This window comes from Eptatretus burgeri, chromosome 2, assembly GCF_056783735.1.
Source record: "Eptatretus burgeri isolate ZD-2024b chromosome 2, Ebu_testis_v1, whole genome shotgun sequence".
Taxonomy (NCBI): Eukaryota; Metazoa; Chordata; class Myxini; order Myxiniformes; family Myxinidae; genus Eptatretus; species Eptatretus burgeri.
The window spans coordinates 5055502-5074171 of record NC_140962.1 but is presented as its reverse complement, the minus strand read 5'-3'; the positions used below and the strand labels follow the sequence as shown (position 1 = coordinate 5074171).

Genomic DNA, 18670 nt, shown 5'->3' with positions numbered 1-18670 from the left:
GTGCGAGTCGGGACAGAGTCAGAGTTGTTGGGAGTTGGCGAGAGTTGAGACGGTGGAGTTGAGAGCGTGAGGCAGTGAGTTGGTGAAGGCAGGGACACGGAAGGGCACTTGGTGGCAAACCAGCGGGCTACGTGGAGACCACCGCCGGGGAAAAGGGCGACGTGGAGGCCACAGCCAGAGAGAGCATGCCAGCGCCAAGACAGTCCGGGGTGAACGAGCATCAACTCGCTGAACGAGCATCAACTCGCTGAACGAGCATCAACTCGCTGAACGAGCATCAACTCGTTGATCGAGCATCAACGGCTGAAAGAGCATCAACCCCTTTTTACTGAGCATCCGCGCTGAGAGAGCACCGGTAACCCCGTTCGTTCAACCCAACCGCTCTGCCGTCTGTGTGGCGCGAGCCTGCGCGTCCGTGTGGGGAACGCTGGAGAGAGCTCACCGACCACGACAGGGGCACGAGATCAGGCGCGGCTACGCGAGCTGCCGTGGGAACGAGACGTCGCGACCTGCCCACCGTCTCACCACGAGGGTGCGGGTAAGGCCCTTCGGTCTCGTGGGCCTGGCCGGTCATCCAGGCTCCACGCCACATACGGTCTACAGGACCCTGTCTGCCACCCTTGTCTATGGGGGTGGCCATTTCTTTGAATACATGTTGTGGCGCCATCTATTAAGTAGACCTGCCTAAGTGACTGTGCTTGTGAATAAACCTTTGCTTGTAGTTGGTGGTATTGCTTTCATTGCTTTCTTGCCTGTATCCGTGTTTTATTCATTGTTGGCTGTACATACGTGCATGACTGTCACTCATTGCCTTGCCTGTATGCGTGCCAATGTAAATAAATGTGCTTGTTGAACTGTTCCACGTTCGTTGCGTCCTTTCCTGTTGAAAGTGCCATTTTGCATCGCGGAATACATTAGTCGGGGTTGTAAGCACACTTGGAGTAGAATCAAATCCGTCGAGGTCGGCGATAACACCGCTCGATTATCACTGCAGTACGGAACGGACCGCTTAAGCAGTTCGTGTCCCAGGCCGACCTGCGGTGCAGCCCCTCGGTAGGTTACCCGTGCGGGTACTTAGGTATATCGACATTCGGCGATTCACCCTATTTCGCACGGGTTGAATGCGGACTGGGCTGTGGTGAGGTTAAACCCCCACCCGTGACTGGTTCCTGGCGATAGTTCCAGGAGGGTCACGACTGAATTGTCTGTCCGGTGGGCGACGCGGCTGCCATTAGAGGTACGCGGCCGCTCGCACGCCGGCGGACGCGAATTCGCAACAATATATATATATATATATATATATATATATATATATATATATATATATATATATATATATATATATATATATATATATATATATATATATATATATATATATATATATATATATATATATATATATATATTGTTGCGGTGATGGAAATTCACAGAACACCATTCAGGTTCCCCAGAGATCAGTTATTTCGATAAGTGTGTGTTCCAGGTTAGATTTTCCCACCGATGTATAAAGGGAATTATTTGTGTGCTGGGCTATGCATCTTTGAGTTAGCTGTTATTCTTTCTCAATCTTTTATTTTAAACAAACACAACATCTCGTCATCTCAACAACACATCGACTCCTCCACAACACCATAACATCCTCGACAGCAGCAAAGTGCCGTTGGTGCGAACTCGTGCCGCGACAGGATCGGCGATTTCAACCACGTCCGCGTGTGATCAGCGATTTCAACCACATCCGTGTGTGAGAGGGGTGGATCCAGCCTGGATGAAGGTTCAAAGGTAAAAATGGGAAGGCGCCGATTTCGGGTGGCGAAGCCCACAGCGGCCCCTTCCCTTGGGGCTATAAAAAGCCGAGCAGAGACACCAGAGGCCAGTCGAGGAGTTGGCGAGTGGGACATTCTGCTGTTAGCCGAGCAGTTGGTGGCAAGTTGGAGCCCGTCAAGTCCGCATTTTGCTGGAAGGTTCGCCGGCGCAACCAAGGGAGCCAGTCGGAGCTCGGGGGTCCGGGCAAACCGACCCTGAAGCGGTCGAGCGAAAGACCCGTTCACTCCTCGGCCCGACCGACCAGGCCGCAGTGAAGGCCGGACAACCGAGGGAAACCGTACAAGCTGCTCGTCAAGCCACCCAAGAGACTGGCGCGTTCGCGATGCACCGGACCGAACGGAGACACCAGGGGTCGCCGATACCAAAAGACCCATCAAGTCACCACAAGGGTGACGAGGTAACCTGCCCGGTCTCTCAGGGCCTGTTCCGGTCATCCCGGCCCTGCGTGCATTAAAGACTCACGAGCCCATTCTGTTCTTTCTTGGGTTTTGCATGGAAGTCTGTGGGCCCTGTCTTATATGTAGAATTGTTAAGTGCCTGTATATACTTGCGTTCCGATAGAAATCTGCTGTAGGCTTTTGCGTGTTTCTTGTCCCCTATCCCCATTCATTGAGTGCTTACGTGTGAAAATAAATCCCCCATTGTTTGAATGTCAACCCGCTCGTTGCGTCACTTTCTCCATTGACTGCTATGGTGTGTACGGAGAATTAGCTGGCTTTTAAAGCCGATAAAACGTACATCTGGTCCGACGGGACTTGGCAAAATAAAACCGCTCGGCTTCGCATACGGAATGAGCTGCTTAAGCGGCAGTAATGAAAAACAAAACGTGAGCACAAAACGTATTTTATTGATTATACAAGCATATCAATCATAACATACCAATAATAAACGTATTAATCTCGTATTAATGAATGAATTCTAGTATTAAATGAATCTGAGCACCACTATTGTAATACTGGTATAATCCTTACTGTATACCTACGTGTGTGTGTGTGTGTGTGTGTGTGTGTGTGTGTGTGTGTGTGTGTGTATAATGTTTAGTTACATTTGACCCATATCATGGTCATCTTAATGAAATAATGTAAACACTTGTGTTGCCAGGAAACCAGAATGTTTTATTTTATTTGCTATTCCCATTGAAACTTTGATAAAGGCCCTGTCACACCTTGACGATTTAGTCAGCGTATGCCTGACGTATGCAAAATTTGGCTAAAACGCTGGCATATGTCGAATATGTTATGGGTAAGTTTGTATACGTTAAGAGCACGCTGGCATACGTCGTAGTACGCTGGCTTTTTTCGTAGTACGCTGGCTTTTTTCGTAGTACGCTGGCATACGTCTTTGTACGCTGGCATATGTCGTAGTACACCAAGGTGTTAGACAAATTTTCCATGCTTGAAATTTTTCGACGTATGTCAGCGTATGACTCACACGTTCCGCATAACGCTGGCCATAAGTTGTAGGCACGTTACGCGATCGTTGACACACGTCGACACACGTTACTTGTAAGTTACTCATAAGTCGAAACGCGTCGAGGTTATGTTTAGCATACCCGAAACTTATTTCTAACCTATGAGTATGTGTTGTAGGCACGTTACGCGATCGTTGACACACGTCCACACACGTTACTTGTAAGTTACTCATAAGTCGAAACACTTCAAGGTAATGGTTAACGTCAGTGTTCCAGACTCCCTGTTTTTTTTTTTGTTTGTTTGTTTTTTTTCTTCGGTATGAGGGTGATGTTGACACTTCGATTTCTAGTGCGGTTATAATATAATATAATTAATAGGCTGCCGCTCAACGATTTATATCATAACCGCACTAGAAATCGAAGTGTCAACATCACCGTCATACCGAAGAAAAAAAAACCAAAAAAAAACCAGGGAGTCTGGAACATTGACGCTAACCATTACCTCGACGTGTTTCGACTTATGAGTAACGTGTGTCAACGATCGCGTAACGTGCCTACAACTTATGCCAGCGTATGTGGAACGTGTGTCGTACGTCGAGAAATTTTCTATATGCTGAAAATTTCTCAACGTACTTGGCGTATGACGACGAATGCCAGAAAACTACGACGTATGCCAGCGTGCTCTTAACGTATACAAAACTTACCCATAACGTATTCGACGTGTGCCAGCTTGGTTCGGCAAATTTTTCATATGCTGGCTAAAACATCAAGGTGTGACAGCGGCTTCACACTTTGATGTCTAGTGCGGATATGATTTGAATTGTCAAGCCGCAGCCTATGAATAGCCTACGCCACGTGATCATCAGCGATACACTGCCGCGCTATGCATAAGTTAGACTATCGTTGGGCATAGGTTGTGAACGCAGACAACACACTGAGCATTCGTTGGTATAAGTTATCTATATGTGATTAAAACGTTCTGTGTACGTCACTGATACGTTATGCATACGTCCAACACGTTATTATACGCCCAAAACTTAAAAAAACATCAATAGTTCAGCGTACGCCAGCGTTTTACATACATTTTGAGACCTTGCCCATACGCTGGCTAAAATGTCAAGGTGTGACAGCCCCTTAACATAGTGGGGTAAGCTTCAGTTGGATAAAGGCAAACCATCACTTGGCTCTGTTGGATATTGACCCAGACCAATCTGAAGAATTCCTTCTCTAGTTATCTCCACCACAACCCTTCCACTTCCATTACTTTTTCTCTTATCCTCACTTTTATTGAGAATTTTGGTCTCTTGTTTTATTCTAACCCGTGATTGGTTTTGTTCTCCCCCCACCCCCATTTTTTTTTTTTACACCATCCAATATTCCGGGTGGCTTTTGTTTGAAGTCATGCTGTGGTGGAGAGATCAGGCTTCACCGGAAAACCATCTGAATTTTATTTGCAAGGTAGGTTACTCTGTCCATCAGTGATATTTATCCACTAAAATGTTTTCCTTGTTTTTCACTGATATTGGAAAGTGTCACACAAAACACAATTTGGTGCTTCTTCCATTTTGTCAATGGAAGTAATTTATCAACGGTTGTGTGGCTTTCTTTACACAAGAAAACTTGCACAGCGAGATTTAGCAGGAACATTACTTTTGATATCAAGCTGTTCTTATTCTTGTGAAAATTGCTCAAAGATTAGAATATATATATTTTTTTTTGTTAAAATTTTATGGCTCGTATCAAAGCAGATTTTTACCTCAAATTCAATGGCATAGAAATAAACAGGGAAATGCAGTATACAAATGCCTACAAGTGAGAAAATAACATTTAAGCTAGAACAGCACTCGGTAGAGCACGTACCTCCGCCATGCAATGCCTGATCCACGAGAACATATCGGGCCCAATTCATTTTTGAAATATCAGGCTATATATCGTTTTTCATCCTTTCTCTCAATGGTGAAGAATCACTTTTTTTTTAAATTAAATAAGTCTCATAGCCGGATCCAGATCCGGATCTACCTGTCCATCAACTTTCATCCGAATCCATCCACAACAGTTTGAGATATCATGATGTATGTCAGTTTATATCTCTCTCTCTTCTCTCTCTTCTCTCTCTTCTCTCTCTTCTCTCTCTTCTCTCTCTTCTCTCTCTTCTCTCTCTTCTCTCTCTTCTCTCTCTTCTCTCTCTTCTCTCTCTTCTCTCTCGAAGAAGCACTTTAAAAAATTCCCAGATCCGGATTTGAATCATCAAAATTGAATCAGTTCTTCCTTGTCACACACCCAACGTGTGCACCAAGTTTTGTCTGAATCCGTCCACCACTTTTTGAGATAATCCTGCACACAAACACAGACAGGGGTGAAAACTTAACCTCCTTCCACCTCTGGTGGCAGAGGTAAAAATGCAAAAACATGTTGGAATCCCCAGAAAACAACCAAACAAGGTAGTAAGATATGATAAGTTCGGGATGATACCACAATTCAACACCCCGATCTTTTTATGGGTTGCCATCATGACACATTTTGGTACATAGAGACCAATCGGCACTCCAACAGACAGTGACCGCTCTGCCCTGCCGAATCTAGGTAGCAGGGAAGAAGGGGGGAAGATTTGGGCCCTGACTTGCATTGAAGGGTACAACTAATGTGAAGAGGCTTCCCTGATCGTTGCGGATATAAGAAGTTGATGGTATTAATGTCAGATGGACTTAAAAAAGAAAGGCACATTAATTTGTTCTATATAAGAGAAGCAAAGAAAATGATTGTTACATATATTGGGTGTATTCCACAACTGTGCAAAATACAAATCCCTTATGTTTTCTAGAATGGTATTTGAAATTAGAAGATGTCTAAACTCATTTCATAAACTAAAATGAGAACAACATTAAGAATACTTTAAGGACAATAAAGCTACAAAATTAAAAAAAAAAAAAATACAATTTCAAAATTGTAACAAAAGCATAAGATATGCATTTGTAATTTCTGTTGACTGAATGTATTCCAGAAAAATTTGATGCATATTCTCCAAATCCAAAACTCTTGTTTTACCATTTATGTCGAACACTGTTCGTGGAAGAATCAGTCATTTTGTTCGACAATGTTGTGCTATGTTGAACCCGAATAAATATTGCAAATGCTTTCTTTAAACGTTCTTTTCTCTGATTCTACAATAGGGCTGGACGAGAAGCTGGAAATTGCCGACTTGCTGCCATCTAAGAATACAGGTGGCCGGGTATTGCAGGACTTGAAAAAGAAGCTCAAGAAACTTGTTGACGCTGAAAGTACTCTTGCAACACCTACACCGCAACATGAAGTTGAAAAGGTGAGTTTCCAGGAAAGGGTTTGCTTTCTTTCAGTAACTGCCAATCTTGTGTGAGGCCCAGCAGAAGTAAATTTGAAATTGTTGTTTAAAAATCTAATTTTTTTTTTCCTCATGTTTGCATGGTAAATATTTCCCATGCTGGTTAACAAAACTATTATTAATTTTTAAACTGTTCCTTAAAAATATAATACCTGTAATTTGTCAACATTCCACTCTTTTATGACTTTGGATGGAATTGCTAACAGCAATTTCAGGCGTTTCTCGTGGTTTTGCTTGTTTTGGCATTTTTTACTTTATCGCATGGTCGTGAGGCTTACTTTTGCTATCCAATCAGATATCAAGGTATGCTATAACCACCTTGAGAAGTGAGGAGAAGCTGACGTTTTGGGTGTTCACCCTTCATCTAAGAAAAAGAGGCAGATCTTTCTATTTTTATCTCCACCACCGAAGGTGAAGGAGGTTATGTTTTCACCACTTTTCTGTCCGTTTGTTTCTCTGTTTTTTTGCACAGGATATCTCAAAAAGTTGTGGACGAATCCGGATGAAATTTTGTTGACAGTTTCGGTGTGTGACTAGGACGAACGGATTAGATTTTGGTGAAGATCCAGATCCGGATCCAACGACTAGAATTTTATAAGTGATTCTTCACCATTGAGAGATGTCGCTAAACCGATATATAACATGATATCTCAAAGTTGTGGACGGATTCGGATGAAACTTGGTGGACAGGTTGGGTGTGTGGCAAGGACGAATTGATTTTATTTTGGTGAAGATCTGGATATGAGAATCATTTAATTCTCAAAGTGATTCTTCACCCTTGAGAGATCGGGCCAAAAACGATATCTTACAGTACAGCATGATATTTCAAAAATGTATTGGGCCCGATATGTTCTCGTGGATCAGGCATTACGTGGCGGAGGTATGCGCTCTACCGAATGCCCTTCTGGTCTAATTCATTAAATTATTTATTCAAAGGAAAAAAGTTTTGTTTTTAATCTCAGAAGTAACAGCGAAGGTGCCATGTGTACAACAGGCATACATGTGCTGCTGGCTTTCATGGTTAACAGTGAAGCTTGCTTGCATTTTCTTCTTTTCAGGCAAATCTCTCAGCAAGTTCTAAGATATTTCATCATGTCCCATCATGGAACTGTGTTTGTCAGCTTTTAAACTTCTGCTCTTTTGTATTTTTTGGTGTTCAAGTTTGTTTGCCTTCTTTTTGAATCTCACTCAGTTTAAAATTTATTCAACTCCAATTTCAGTTTTCATCAAGTTTGTTAATTATTCCTGATATCGTCTTGTTGCAGGTAGCTTTCCTTTTCTTTGCAATTGCCCCACACTGTAATTTTTATAGCTTTGTTGGTTTATGTTTGTATTTGTTGACCTCACTGTTTTCTTATTGATGTCTGTCTGTCCACCTTGTTCAGCTAAATTTGTTTTGTTTTTTCGTTGTTGTTGTCATGCAGATGTATTGTTTGTACTTGCATCTTTCTTGTTGTTCTTGTTGTTTCTTGATTGAAAATGAATACAATGTTACACATTACCACTCCATACACCAGTGGTTAACGCCAGGCAGTAATCTAGTTTTGCACTGCCACAGATGTTGCAAGCTTGTTAACCTCCGCCCTCTTTGAAGATGGATGGAGGTTACTGTTTTCACCCCTTTCTGTTTGTTTGTTTGTTTGTTTGTGAACAGTATTACGGAAAAATCCTTGACGGATTTCGACGAAATTTGGTGGGGGGGGGGTTTGGTATGGTCCAAGGATCATGCCATTAAATTTTGGACTTCGTCCCACCCCCCCTTAAAAAAAAATTTAGAGAATCTTTTTTTTTTTTTGCATTTCTTCATGTTTTAAGTGATTTCCAACCCCCCCCCCCCAAAAAAATTGTTTCCCCCCCAAAAAAATAGAGAAAAAATGTTTTTGCATTTCTACATGTTTTAAGTGATTTCCAACCCCCCCCCCCAAAAAAATTGTTTGAGGAAAAATTTTTTTTTTGCATTTCTACATGTTTTATGTGATTTCCAACCCCCCCCCCCCCAAAAAAAGAAATTTTTTTTGCATGTTTTAAGTGATTTCCAACCCCCCCAAAAACAATTGTTGCCCCCCCCTACAAAAAAAAAATTGTAGAGAAATTTTTTGGGTTTTTTTGCATTTCTACATGTTTTGTGATTTCCAACCTCCACCCCAAAAAATTGTTTGAGGAAAAAATTTTTTTTTTTGCATTTCTACATGTTTTATGTGATTTCCAACCCCCCCCCCCAAAAAAAGAATTTTTTTTTTTTGCATTTTTGCATGTTTTAAGTGATTTCCAACCCCCAAAAACAATTGTTACCCCCCCCCCCAAAAAAAAATTGTAGAGAAATTTTTTGGGTTTTTTTGCATTTCTACATGTTTTAAGTGATTTCCAACCTCCCCCCAAAAAAAATTGTTGGAGAAAAATTTTTTTTTTGCATTTCTACATGTTTTAAGTGATTTCCACCCCCCCCCCAAAAAAAAAAAATTTAGAGAAAAAAAATTTTTGTAACTTTTTTTTCAACAAAATTTCGATTTCTTTTTTTGCATTTCTTCATGTTTTAAGTGATTTCCAACCCCCCCTCCCCCCCCAAAAAAATGGAGAAACGAACTATAACGGTCAGCACTGTTGACATCATATTTAATGAATAAGATATAAGGTTCACTTGAGTGACCCAGCAGTATTGGCGGCGGAGGTTTTGCACTCTCCCGAGTGCTCCCCCTCTAGTTGTTGATTCAGTTGAAATCTGCATTTTATGAATTCACAAGAGCTAGAACAAAAATAACAAACTCTGGGCTTTCACACCTGTAAAGGTAAAGAAAGTTCTGTTCAGCTTCAACTCTTCATCAGCAAGGAGCCCAGATAGCATCAGTGTTCTCAAATCCTGCTCTGCTGTTCTTGCTTCTTCTCTGTCTGCACTCTCCAGTCTATCCCATCTGCTAGTAAGTCTGCAAACATCACTCCCGTTCACAAGAAAGATGCAAAACCCGATCCTATCAAAGACAGGTGATGAAGCTTGCTTGTATTTGAAAGCAACGTTGTCAAATCCATCACTGCTGCTGATATCATCTTTATCGGCTCTGTCCTATCTGTCTGTCGTCCTGTCTGTGTCTGTCCCTGTCTTTATCTGTCCATCCTACTGTCATGCTATTGCCTCCGAAGTGATTGTACAGAAATTCACCAAACTTGGTAGTTATGATCACCACATGACATAAAAGTGCAATCGCAGTATCATTTTTGGCCCCACCCCTAGGGCAGAGTGAAATGGTCAAACACCAAAAAATGCAATTCCAGCCACATTTTAAAACTTTAAAAAAAAATGAAACTTTGCTTATGCAATCAACATTGAGGGACTCATGAAATATGTAACAACATTGAGGATTTAACTCCCGGTTCGTGCGACTCCTGGTTCATCAGACTTGGAGTCACGGGTCAAAACGGGAATGTTAATGCCAAATCTGATGTTGGGTTATTCCTGTTGGAACTTTTTTGCAGTCTTTCAACTTTGCTTTATGTGCGGAGTGTGGGGATTTGCAATGATGTGCCATCGACTTTGCTCTCGTTCTTCTTCCTTTTCAAACGGCCTGATGCGTGCTGGATCACAAATTGTGGTCGTCTTGTTTTTTTTTTCCATACACCACCTATATTGCCAGTGCTGCTTTTTCTGGTCACTTGGCTGCCCACAGAACCTCCAGTGGTACCCTGTTGTATCCCTTACACTAACTTTCTGCAACTCCAACTGTATATTCCTCCCATTGCTCATCCTTGAATAACAAACCATTTTGGTGAGATTTTGTCGTAAATTAAGTAGATGGAAGAGGAGAAAACTCCCTTGAGACAATATGCGGCCCACTTTGACTAAATCATTGATCTGACTTTGCGTATTCACACACAGGACTCAGCGCATTGTCTTTACAATCACAAATTAGCATTGGTGGGGGGAGGGGAGGTGGAAGGGAAGGGTGGTATGGTATGGTGTGGTGTGGTGTGGGGAAAGTCCCACTCTTCCCTGTGCACATAATATATTCCTCAGTGATTTGAAGATTGTCAAATTTCTTATTTTGGAAATTCTCTGTTGTAATCAGTTTTGGGTTGATTTCTTAATGATCCCTGATGATGCTGAAATGCAACACTTTGTGTTGAAACTCTTTCAATGAATTGGTGATTGTGAAGAACATGGAAAGTAAAATTATTCGATGAAAATTTCCATCAACCTCTTCCAATGTAAAAAAATGTCTTTCTTGCTTCCCTCATTCTGATTTTGAAGTGTCCTGTTAGAAATGTCATATTTGTGGATTTGTAACCAATATTTACTCTTCCTAATGATCCAAGTCCAGGCATGCTTGATTTGGAGACATCTGTTGTAGTTCACCAATTAACCTTGGTAAAATGATTACTATTAGGATGTAATTTTGTTCTGTTTGAATTTGTTTTCTGGAGGTTCTGTTCTGGATGAATCGTACAGCCTACCATACGATCTCAAAATTTGATTTTATGCAAATCTTTTAGAAGAAAACAAGTGATTTTTGAGTCTGATATTTCTGTTACAGGCTGGAGGTGAGTGTAATTTCCAAATTTTCTGCACCTCTCCCCTCCCTCCATCCTCTCCTGTCCTCCATCCTCTCCTGTCCTCTCGATCCTCTCCTCTCCCTCGATCCTCTCTCCTCCCTCGGTCCTCTGCTTTCCCTCAGTCCTCTCCTCTCCCTCGGTGCTCTCCTCTCCTCTCCCTCGGTGCTCTGCTCTCCTTCCTCTCCTCTCCCTCGGTGCTCTGCTCTCCTTCCTCTCCTCTCCCTCGGTGCTCTGCTCTCCTTCCTCTCCTCTCCCTCGGTGCTCTGCTCTCCTTCCTCTCCTCTCCCTCGGTGCTCTGCTCTCCTTCCTCTCCTCTCCCTCGGTGCTCTGCTCTCCTTCCTCTCCTCTCCCTCAGTGCTCTGCTCTCCTTCCTCTCCTCTCCCTCGGTGCTCTGCTCTCCTTCCTCTCCTCTCCCTCGGTGCTCTGCTCTCCTTCCTCTCCTCTCCCTCGGTGCTCTGCTCTCCTTCCTCTCCTCTCCCTCGGTGCTATGCTCTCCTTCCTCTCCTCTCCCTCGGTCCTCTGCTTTGCTCTCCTCTCCTCTCCCTCGGTCCTCTGCTTTGCTCTCCTCTCCTCTCCCTCGGTCCTCTGCTTTGCTCTCCTCTCCTCTCCTCTCCCTCGGTCCTCTGCTTTGCTCTCCTCTCCTCTCCTCTCCCTCGGTCCTCTGCTTTGCTCTCCTCTCCTCTCCCTCGGTCCTCTGCTTTGCTCTCCTCTCCTCTCCCTCGGTCCTCTGCTCTGCACTCTTCTCCCTTGGTCCTCTGCTCTGCGCTCCTCTGCTCTCCTCTCCTCTCCCTCCGACTTATTTTCAGGGTAGCCACTGCTTGTGCCCTCAGTACTCCTTGATCTTGTATGCCTGTAATGATCACTTAGTTCTTAGGGTGCATCAAACGCCCCCTTTTTTGCGAAAGTTTGAAAAACATAACAGCGATAGGACAGATGTGTTCCAATACATGAAAAAACATCTCTTTTTTTTTCAGAATTTTCGGTCATCATCTTGGGTGTCCACATCAGGGTCAAAGTTCAGGCACGCAGTTCCTGCGCATTTTTCAGAATAAGTGTTATTTTTCACTGTATAGTGATCAAAACTTGTATCTGGTGGTGAAATAATTCTGACATATCAATGTACTGCTCCTTTGGTGATGTTCCAGTGATATAGAGCCAATCAAATTTTCCGTGAAATTTGCTGGAGAAGCGGGAAACTGGTGATGTTCCCAGAAAAAAAAACAACGAAATGGTAACAAATGCCTCGGTTCTGTCAAATTCACGGCTTTATTACCCAGAATTATGCGTATTCATATCAAGGTACTCGTATAATATCATTAATGATCAAGTTTCAAGCGTTTCTGGAGATTCTGATTCTCTTTCCTGTCATTCTCAGTGACTTGTTGCACATTCTGAAAGTGTTCTTCAGACCTAGCTGCACTGAGACGGTCTGTTCCGAGTTTTATTAGACGTTCAGCCGCATCATTAGTTACATTGAGTGCTTTGGTTTTAGATTTTGAATCCACATAGGCTGGAAGTGTTGCCCACTCACTGACTTCATACGTTAAGAATGAATCGTGCAGTTCAAGCTCTCGGAACACAAACCAAGAATCAACCGAGACAAAGTCAGATAGGTTAGATGTCAAGTGAATGTCCTTGGGGAAGTGAGGCTTTCCGAAATCTGTACCTAGGTAATAGTCCAAGTTCCTCTCTATCAGGCTTGACAGAGATGATATGGTCAGCCAGTCGACGCTTCTCTGCACTTGGGACATCCTCACTGAATAAGGCTAAGGGCACAAACTCAGCTGTTAAGTACCAAAGATGATGCTGTAGAGCTGTGATAGCGGATGCAGAAACCTCGGGGTCCACAGATCCATAGCATATGAGATCTTTATACAGACACAAATCGTTGTATGGTGCATGTACACAATCCTCCGGGAAAAAAATACCATTTTCCGGGAAACTGTGCCAACAAATTACAAGCCAAGCATGTTACAAACATCACCAAAGGAGCAGTACATTGATATGTCAGAATTATTTCACCACCAGACACAAGTTTTGATCACTATACAGTGAAAAATAACACTTATTCTGAAAAATGCACAGGAGCTGCGTTCCTGAACTTTGACTCCCATGTGGACCCCCAAGATGATGACCGAAAATTCTGGAAAAAAAAGAAATGTTTTTTTTCATGTATTCGAACACATCTGTCCTATCGCCGTTATGTTTTTAAAACTTTCGCAAAAAAGGGGGCGTTTGATGCCCCCTATTAGTTCTGTGTCTCTTCTTCCATTTAGGTACAAATGATCGAGGTGTACTTAATACGTGGAAGTATACGGGGCACTTTTGTCACCAAAAAAGTGAAATTTCTTGTTCATCAATCAATATCTCCATTCATCCCAAGTCAATACTGGTGAAGCCTGTTTTGTTTAGTTTATCGTCATGTATCTGTGGTAAGGTTATATTTGTGGTTTCTTGTCTCATTTAACCCTTTACACACACTTCCCAAATATGGTACTCCAAAAAAGTGAACGGTCCTGCTTTTCACAGATCGATATCTTCATGCTAGCCGTTTATGACCACAAGAGAGGATATTTGGCTCTCTCTTACGTTTACTGGGTCTCCCAGACCCGAGTCGACTGGAAATGTGTAAAGTTTTTGACACCTGCACCTAAGGGTTAATAAAGTTAACTCTTAACTCTTAATCGAGTTGAATTGATTGCAGCATGACCAGCATACTTTGTATCACATAACCTTGGAGTTAAAACCAACAGGGAGAACAAAATTTAACATATGCCTTGCATTGTTTAATTTCAGGCTCGCAGAGCTGCAACCTACATAAATGCAAAACAAGTGGTCAATAAATGGCTGCCCGTTGTGCTGCAAGGAAGGCGTGAGGTTTCATTGGTTCTTCCACGTGAAAATTGGAACATGACCAAGGACCTTGCACGTCCCCTGCATGATGTTACTCGAGGTTCCAAGGTGGGGTTGAAAGTTTGAAAAACTGCATAAACAATTGAAGTTGCACTTTGTCTGGTTTGTTTTCACTTAATTGAAGGATCCTTCAAGGCTTGTTATCCCCCGCCAATCAATGAAGCTGGCGGGGGATATAGAAATGGGTTCCATCCGTCCATACCTCCGTCCGTCCATCACATTTCGTTTCCGGAGCTTAACTACAAATCTCCTCAAGATATATTTACGAAATTCGTACACATATCAAGCAAGTGATGAACTGGTGCCTTTTGATATTTAGAGATTTCCCCCAAAAAATTTCTGTCACTCTCCATGGAAACAAGTTGGGTTTTAAGAAATAATTGAGGTTAACCTTTGTTTCCAGAGCATAGTTGCAAAACTATTAACTATTTCTTTCTGAAATTTGGTACACACATCAATAATAAATTTAACTGGTGCCTTTTGCTACTTGTCCTCATTTACTATGGCGGGGGATATCGAAGACTTTGTCTTCAATGGATGCTAGTCATATTTGGACTGAATATTGTTGAGGAAGATCAGTTTTTCCTCTGTTACAAATTAATTTTTTCAATATATTTGCTCTTTTAATACAAGTGGGAAGGTATGGAGGTGGCAAAGAAAGTGTGTTGTATTTGCAGGCAATGGAATATATATTTTTTTAATGTATGAAATGCTTCTTATCTGAGAAATGCTTTGATAAGTCGTGCTAATGTAAGGGAAAAAATAAAAATGTTTAGAAGCGTGCTATGAAACTGCGAGGAGTTGTGCGGGGCCCAAGCTGCCCCGCTTTGATCGGCCACGTGACCCTTGATGTCATTGATATCACACCTTAAAGTGGAAATCTGCTTAAAAAAAAAACAAAACAAAAAAAAACTAATATTGTATATATTGCTAATAGTGGGGCAACTTACCTAAATATAGCATAACAATTGTGCATTTTGTGAGGAAAGCACTAAATTTGGCACAGTAGTAGCCTAACGTATTATGAACAGATTTGGATATTGAGCCATCTCAAATTCAGCCGCTGATGTCTGTGGCAGCCATTTTCCACTGCCATCAAAAATTTTGTGTGACCGCCGTTTCTCGACAACCGCTGGTCCGATCTAATTGAAACTTGCCAGGTATATTGCTGGGACTCGAGGATGTGCCTTTTCAAGGTTTGATATTAATCGGACAAGTGCTTCCCAAGTTATGGCCATTTATTTACCAAACCAATGATAGAGACGTTGTTGCGTGGGCGTGGCCGATGGGAAAGGGAAGCTCAGCTACGTTCGCCATTACGGATTACAACGTACGGGCTTCCGGATCCATTACGGGTTACAACGTACGGACTTCCGGATAATGATGACTTCGTGTATTCTAATAATTTCTCGATTTCTTATGCGCATTTATAGATAAACACAATGCCCCAAGTTATGATCGTTTTCATATTAGCTGGTGTATAAATTTCGGTAACATCAGAGTGCTGGTATGCTCCGAACCAGGAAGTAAATTTTTTTTTCTCTCTCTTCTCTTTTTGTTTTTCCTTGCCACGACATTGCGAAAAGGTAAAATACTTTGGCGCTAATTGAATAATTGGGTATTAAAACTAAATTGCGAATAATCGTAACTGCGAATAATATTCGAACTTCCGGGCCACGTACGTACGGGCACGCGAGAGCGAAGAAACGGCCTGCGTAGTTGTTTGTTGCTCGCGGTTTGAATATTTTTTTTTATTTTTATTTTTTTTTACGGGCACGTACTGGTATATTAAAGTCTCCGGATTTCTCTGTTCGTCCGTCCATCCCACTCTGTTACGCTCTTTTTTTTTCACTGGGATATCATTACAGCATTACATAGCACGGGGATAGGCTTCTATGGGCATGTATGTCATTCCGGCATCCAGTACTCAGCCGGTCTCATCGCTTCACTGATGGCAGTTGAACACTTTAACCCATATATGTGATGTCTGTAGGCAATCGGTTGAATGCCAAACACTCGGTGTTGGGATGATGGATTTAGTAAGATGGCGTTTTAGTAAGACAAGATAGGTTCCAGGGGTTTCCTGACACAAAAAATCTGCGAATGTTAAGGTAAAATCTGTGAGTGGGGGGGGGAGGGGAGGGAATCTGTGTGCTTTGTCATTGTTACAATAGAGACGAGGGGGATAATGTTATCCTTTCGCGACATTCCTGGTTCATGAAAAAGGTCACAAATGCTGACACCACCAAAGTCAGGGAATTGGTACAATGGGGACATGGGGGATAACATGATCAGTTCGTGGTGGTTCCTGGTTCAAAGGGGAATGTTTTTTTTTAAGTTTAAAATGTTTTTACCGCAATTGCATGATTACAGTTTCATTAAAGATGCTTACAAATAAACAAAACGGCAACACCAGGTCCCATTTCCAATTTATTACCTCTGCCACTGAAGGTAAAGGAGGTTATGCTTTCACCCCTTTCTGTCTGTTTGTTTGTCTATGTGCAGAATATCTCAAAAAGTTGTGGACGGATTTGGATGAAATTTTGTTGACAGGTTGGGTGTTGACAAGGACGAACTGATTAGATTTTGATGAAGATCTGGATCCGGATCCGGATATGGATCTGGATCTGATAAATTTTTTTAAAGTGATTCTTCACCATTGAGAGATCGGGGAATGCATAGAACTAGTTATTCCTTTGATCACCTTCCGTTGAAATGCTTGGCCAAAGTTGTTGCCGACAACATGATGAAAAAGGGCAATGTTTCTGTGGTTGAAAATAACCTACCTCTTGGGAAAGACTCCCTTAGAACAAGAGGTGTGGACACTTCTACATGGGACATCGACACCAGCACCGTTTTCTGAAGCTGCACCAGTCCTATCTCGTGCAATGTGTATCGAGGAGGTGGGGCACTTTTTATTTTCTCATTTAGTGACCTTGTCAGTATTTAAGTGTAAATCTTTTTTTTACATTGTTTTTCTTTTCATTTACTGTACAGAAAGTGTTTTTGACCACTTGTTTTTCAAGTCCATTTCATTTTTTATTTCTTTTTGCAAGGTAAAAAAGTCTTTGTTCAGACAAGGTATAGGAACAAGGTTTAGACCTTTTGCTAAAATGTTACCCTGTAACTAAAAATGTTTGCTAAAATGTTACTAACCTTTTTGAGAATCTTGGCTTATAAATAAGTTATTATGATTCTTGAGGTAATTTGTCATTTTGACATTTTTGATTTCCTGTTTATTTTGATACATCCTGTTTCCTGCATTTGCATGGCAGGCAAGAGCTCGACGGATTGAACTTCAGAAATACAGAGCTCTCCAGTCATTCTTTGAAGCCAAGGCACGAAGACAGCACAAGATAAAGAGCAAAACGTACTGAGTTGAATTTTCCATTGTTTGCCTGTGTTGGTGTTTGTCTGATACTGCTTGCCAGATCGTTCCACCAGATCAACCAATTATTTAATCAACAGGATATTCACTGTGTGACTTTTTTCATTTTGAGGTTGAGCATAGCCCATTGCATTAATGTTTGAAGTTTGTAGTGCCATCACTATATATTTTTGTTCACCTTTTAATATGTTGAGAATCAAGAATTCCAGCATGCTCTTTTTATTATTATTTTTTCTGCTAGAATGATTATTCAATATAACATCATGCTAAAATTGGGCATTTATATGACATGTATGCATGGCTGAACCTTGTATAATCGAAAACTGTTTGGCTGATCTTCATAATATTTTGCATATGTGTTAGAGAATCAAATGGTCAGATCTTGGAAGGAAGTAATCCGGTGAGGGTTGGGGAGACAACTTGATATTTTTCTCTTGTGCACATGGTTTACTGACCTCTGCTGGAGGGAGGCCGTTTTACGAGCCGCAAGCACAAAATACATTTGCTTCCCGCTGTTCCCCCAGGGGTGCGTGTTTCTCGTTGAATTTATTTTTTTTTAAGCACATTTTAGCCAGTGTGCGTTTTCCATTTAGCCAATTAACCAAAATATTTTGATTAGCCAATGTGTGTATGTGTGCTCACCTACTGCAAACAACCAATATAATCATGGTCGCATATAGAGTTGATGAATGACGTCAACATGCTACATTTGACCTACAGATGAGTTAAATAGATATATGAAGGTTGTTGTGATGATTTGCTGAGTTTGTGGTCATCGACCAAGCTATCTTTGAAAGGGTTTAGTTTTGCTGTCCATTTATCAGTCATTTTAAAAATTTATTTATTCGTACGCAGCCTTTGGCTGCATCATTTTCTGTGGGCGTAGCTGTGCCGCTGATGCATTGCCCCTGTTACCAGCACACTGGTACTCATTTTGCTGACCTCGGAAGGGTGACAGGCTGAGTCAATCTTACTTGGTGTTAATTAAACGGTCTGACGGACTTAAACTAAAGACCCTAGGATATTAAGTCAAATACCTTAACTGTTAATCCAATAACAGGCCTTCATATTGTCATGATCTCTGTGCATTTTGCTGGTAAATATCTAATGTGCTCTTTCTGACCAACCAGTGCCAGATTAAGACAGCCCAGCTCCTTGGGCACTGAATCTGTAAAGGGCACACCTCCCTCCTTGTAGTAACCAAAAATATCCTAATTTCAAATGAAAGCCA

General features: G+C 41.8%; 1 protein-coding gene across 1 annotated transcript in view; it reads left to right on the top strand.

Annotated features, from left to right (window-relative positions):
- LOC147031297 (U3 small nucleolar RNA-associated protein 14 homolog A-like) overlaps positions 1 to 18670 on the top strand; it is a 51593-nt gene that overhangs the window by 14121 nt on the left and 18802 nt on the right. The window contains exons 5-9 of the mRNA XM_085861358.1: positions 4638 to 4696; positions 6409 to 6557; positions 13935 to 14099; positions 16850 to 16954; positions 17327 to 17421. Coding sequence (XP_085717484.1) covers positions 4638 to 4696; positions 6409 to 6557; positions 13935 to 14099; positions 16850 to 16954; positions 17327 to 17421 — 573 coding nt within the window. The remainder of the gene's footprint in view (positions 1 to 4637; positions 4697 to 6408; positions 6558 to 13934; positions 14100 to 16849; positions 16955 to 17326; positions 17422 to 18670) is intronic.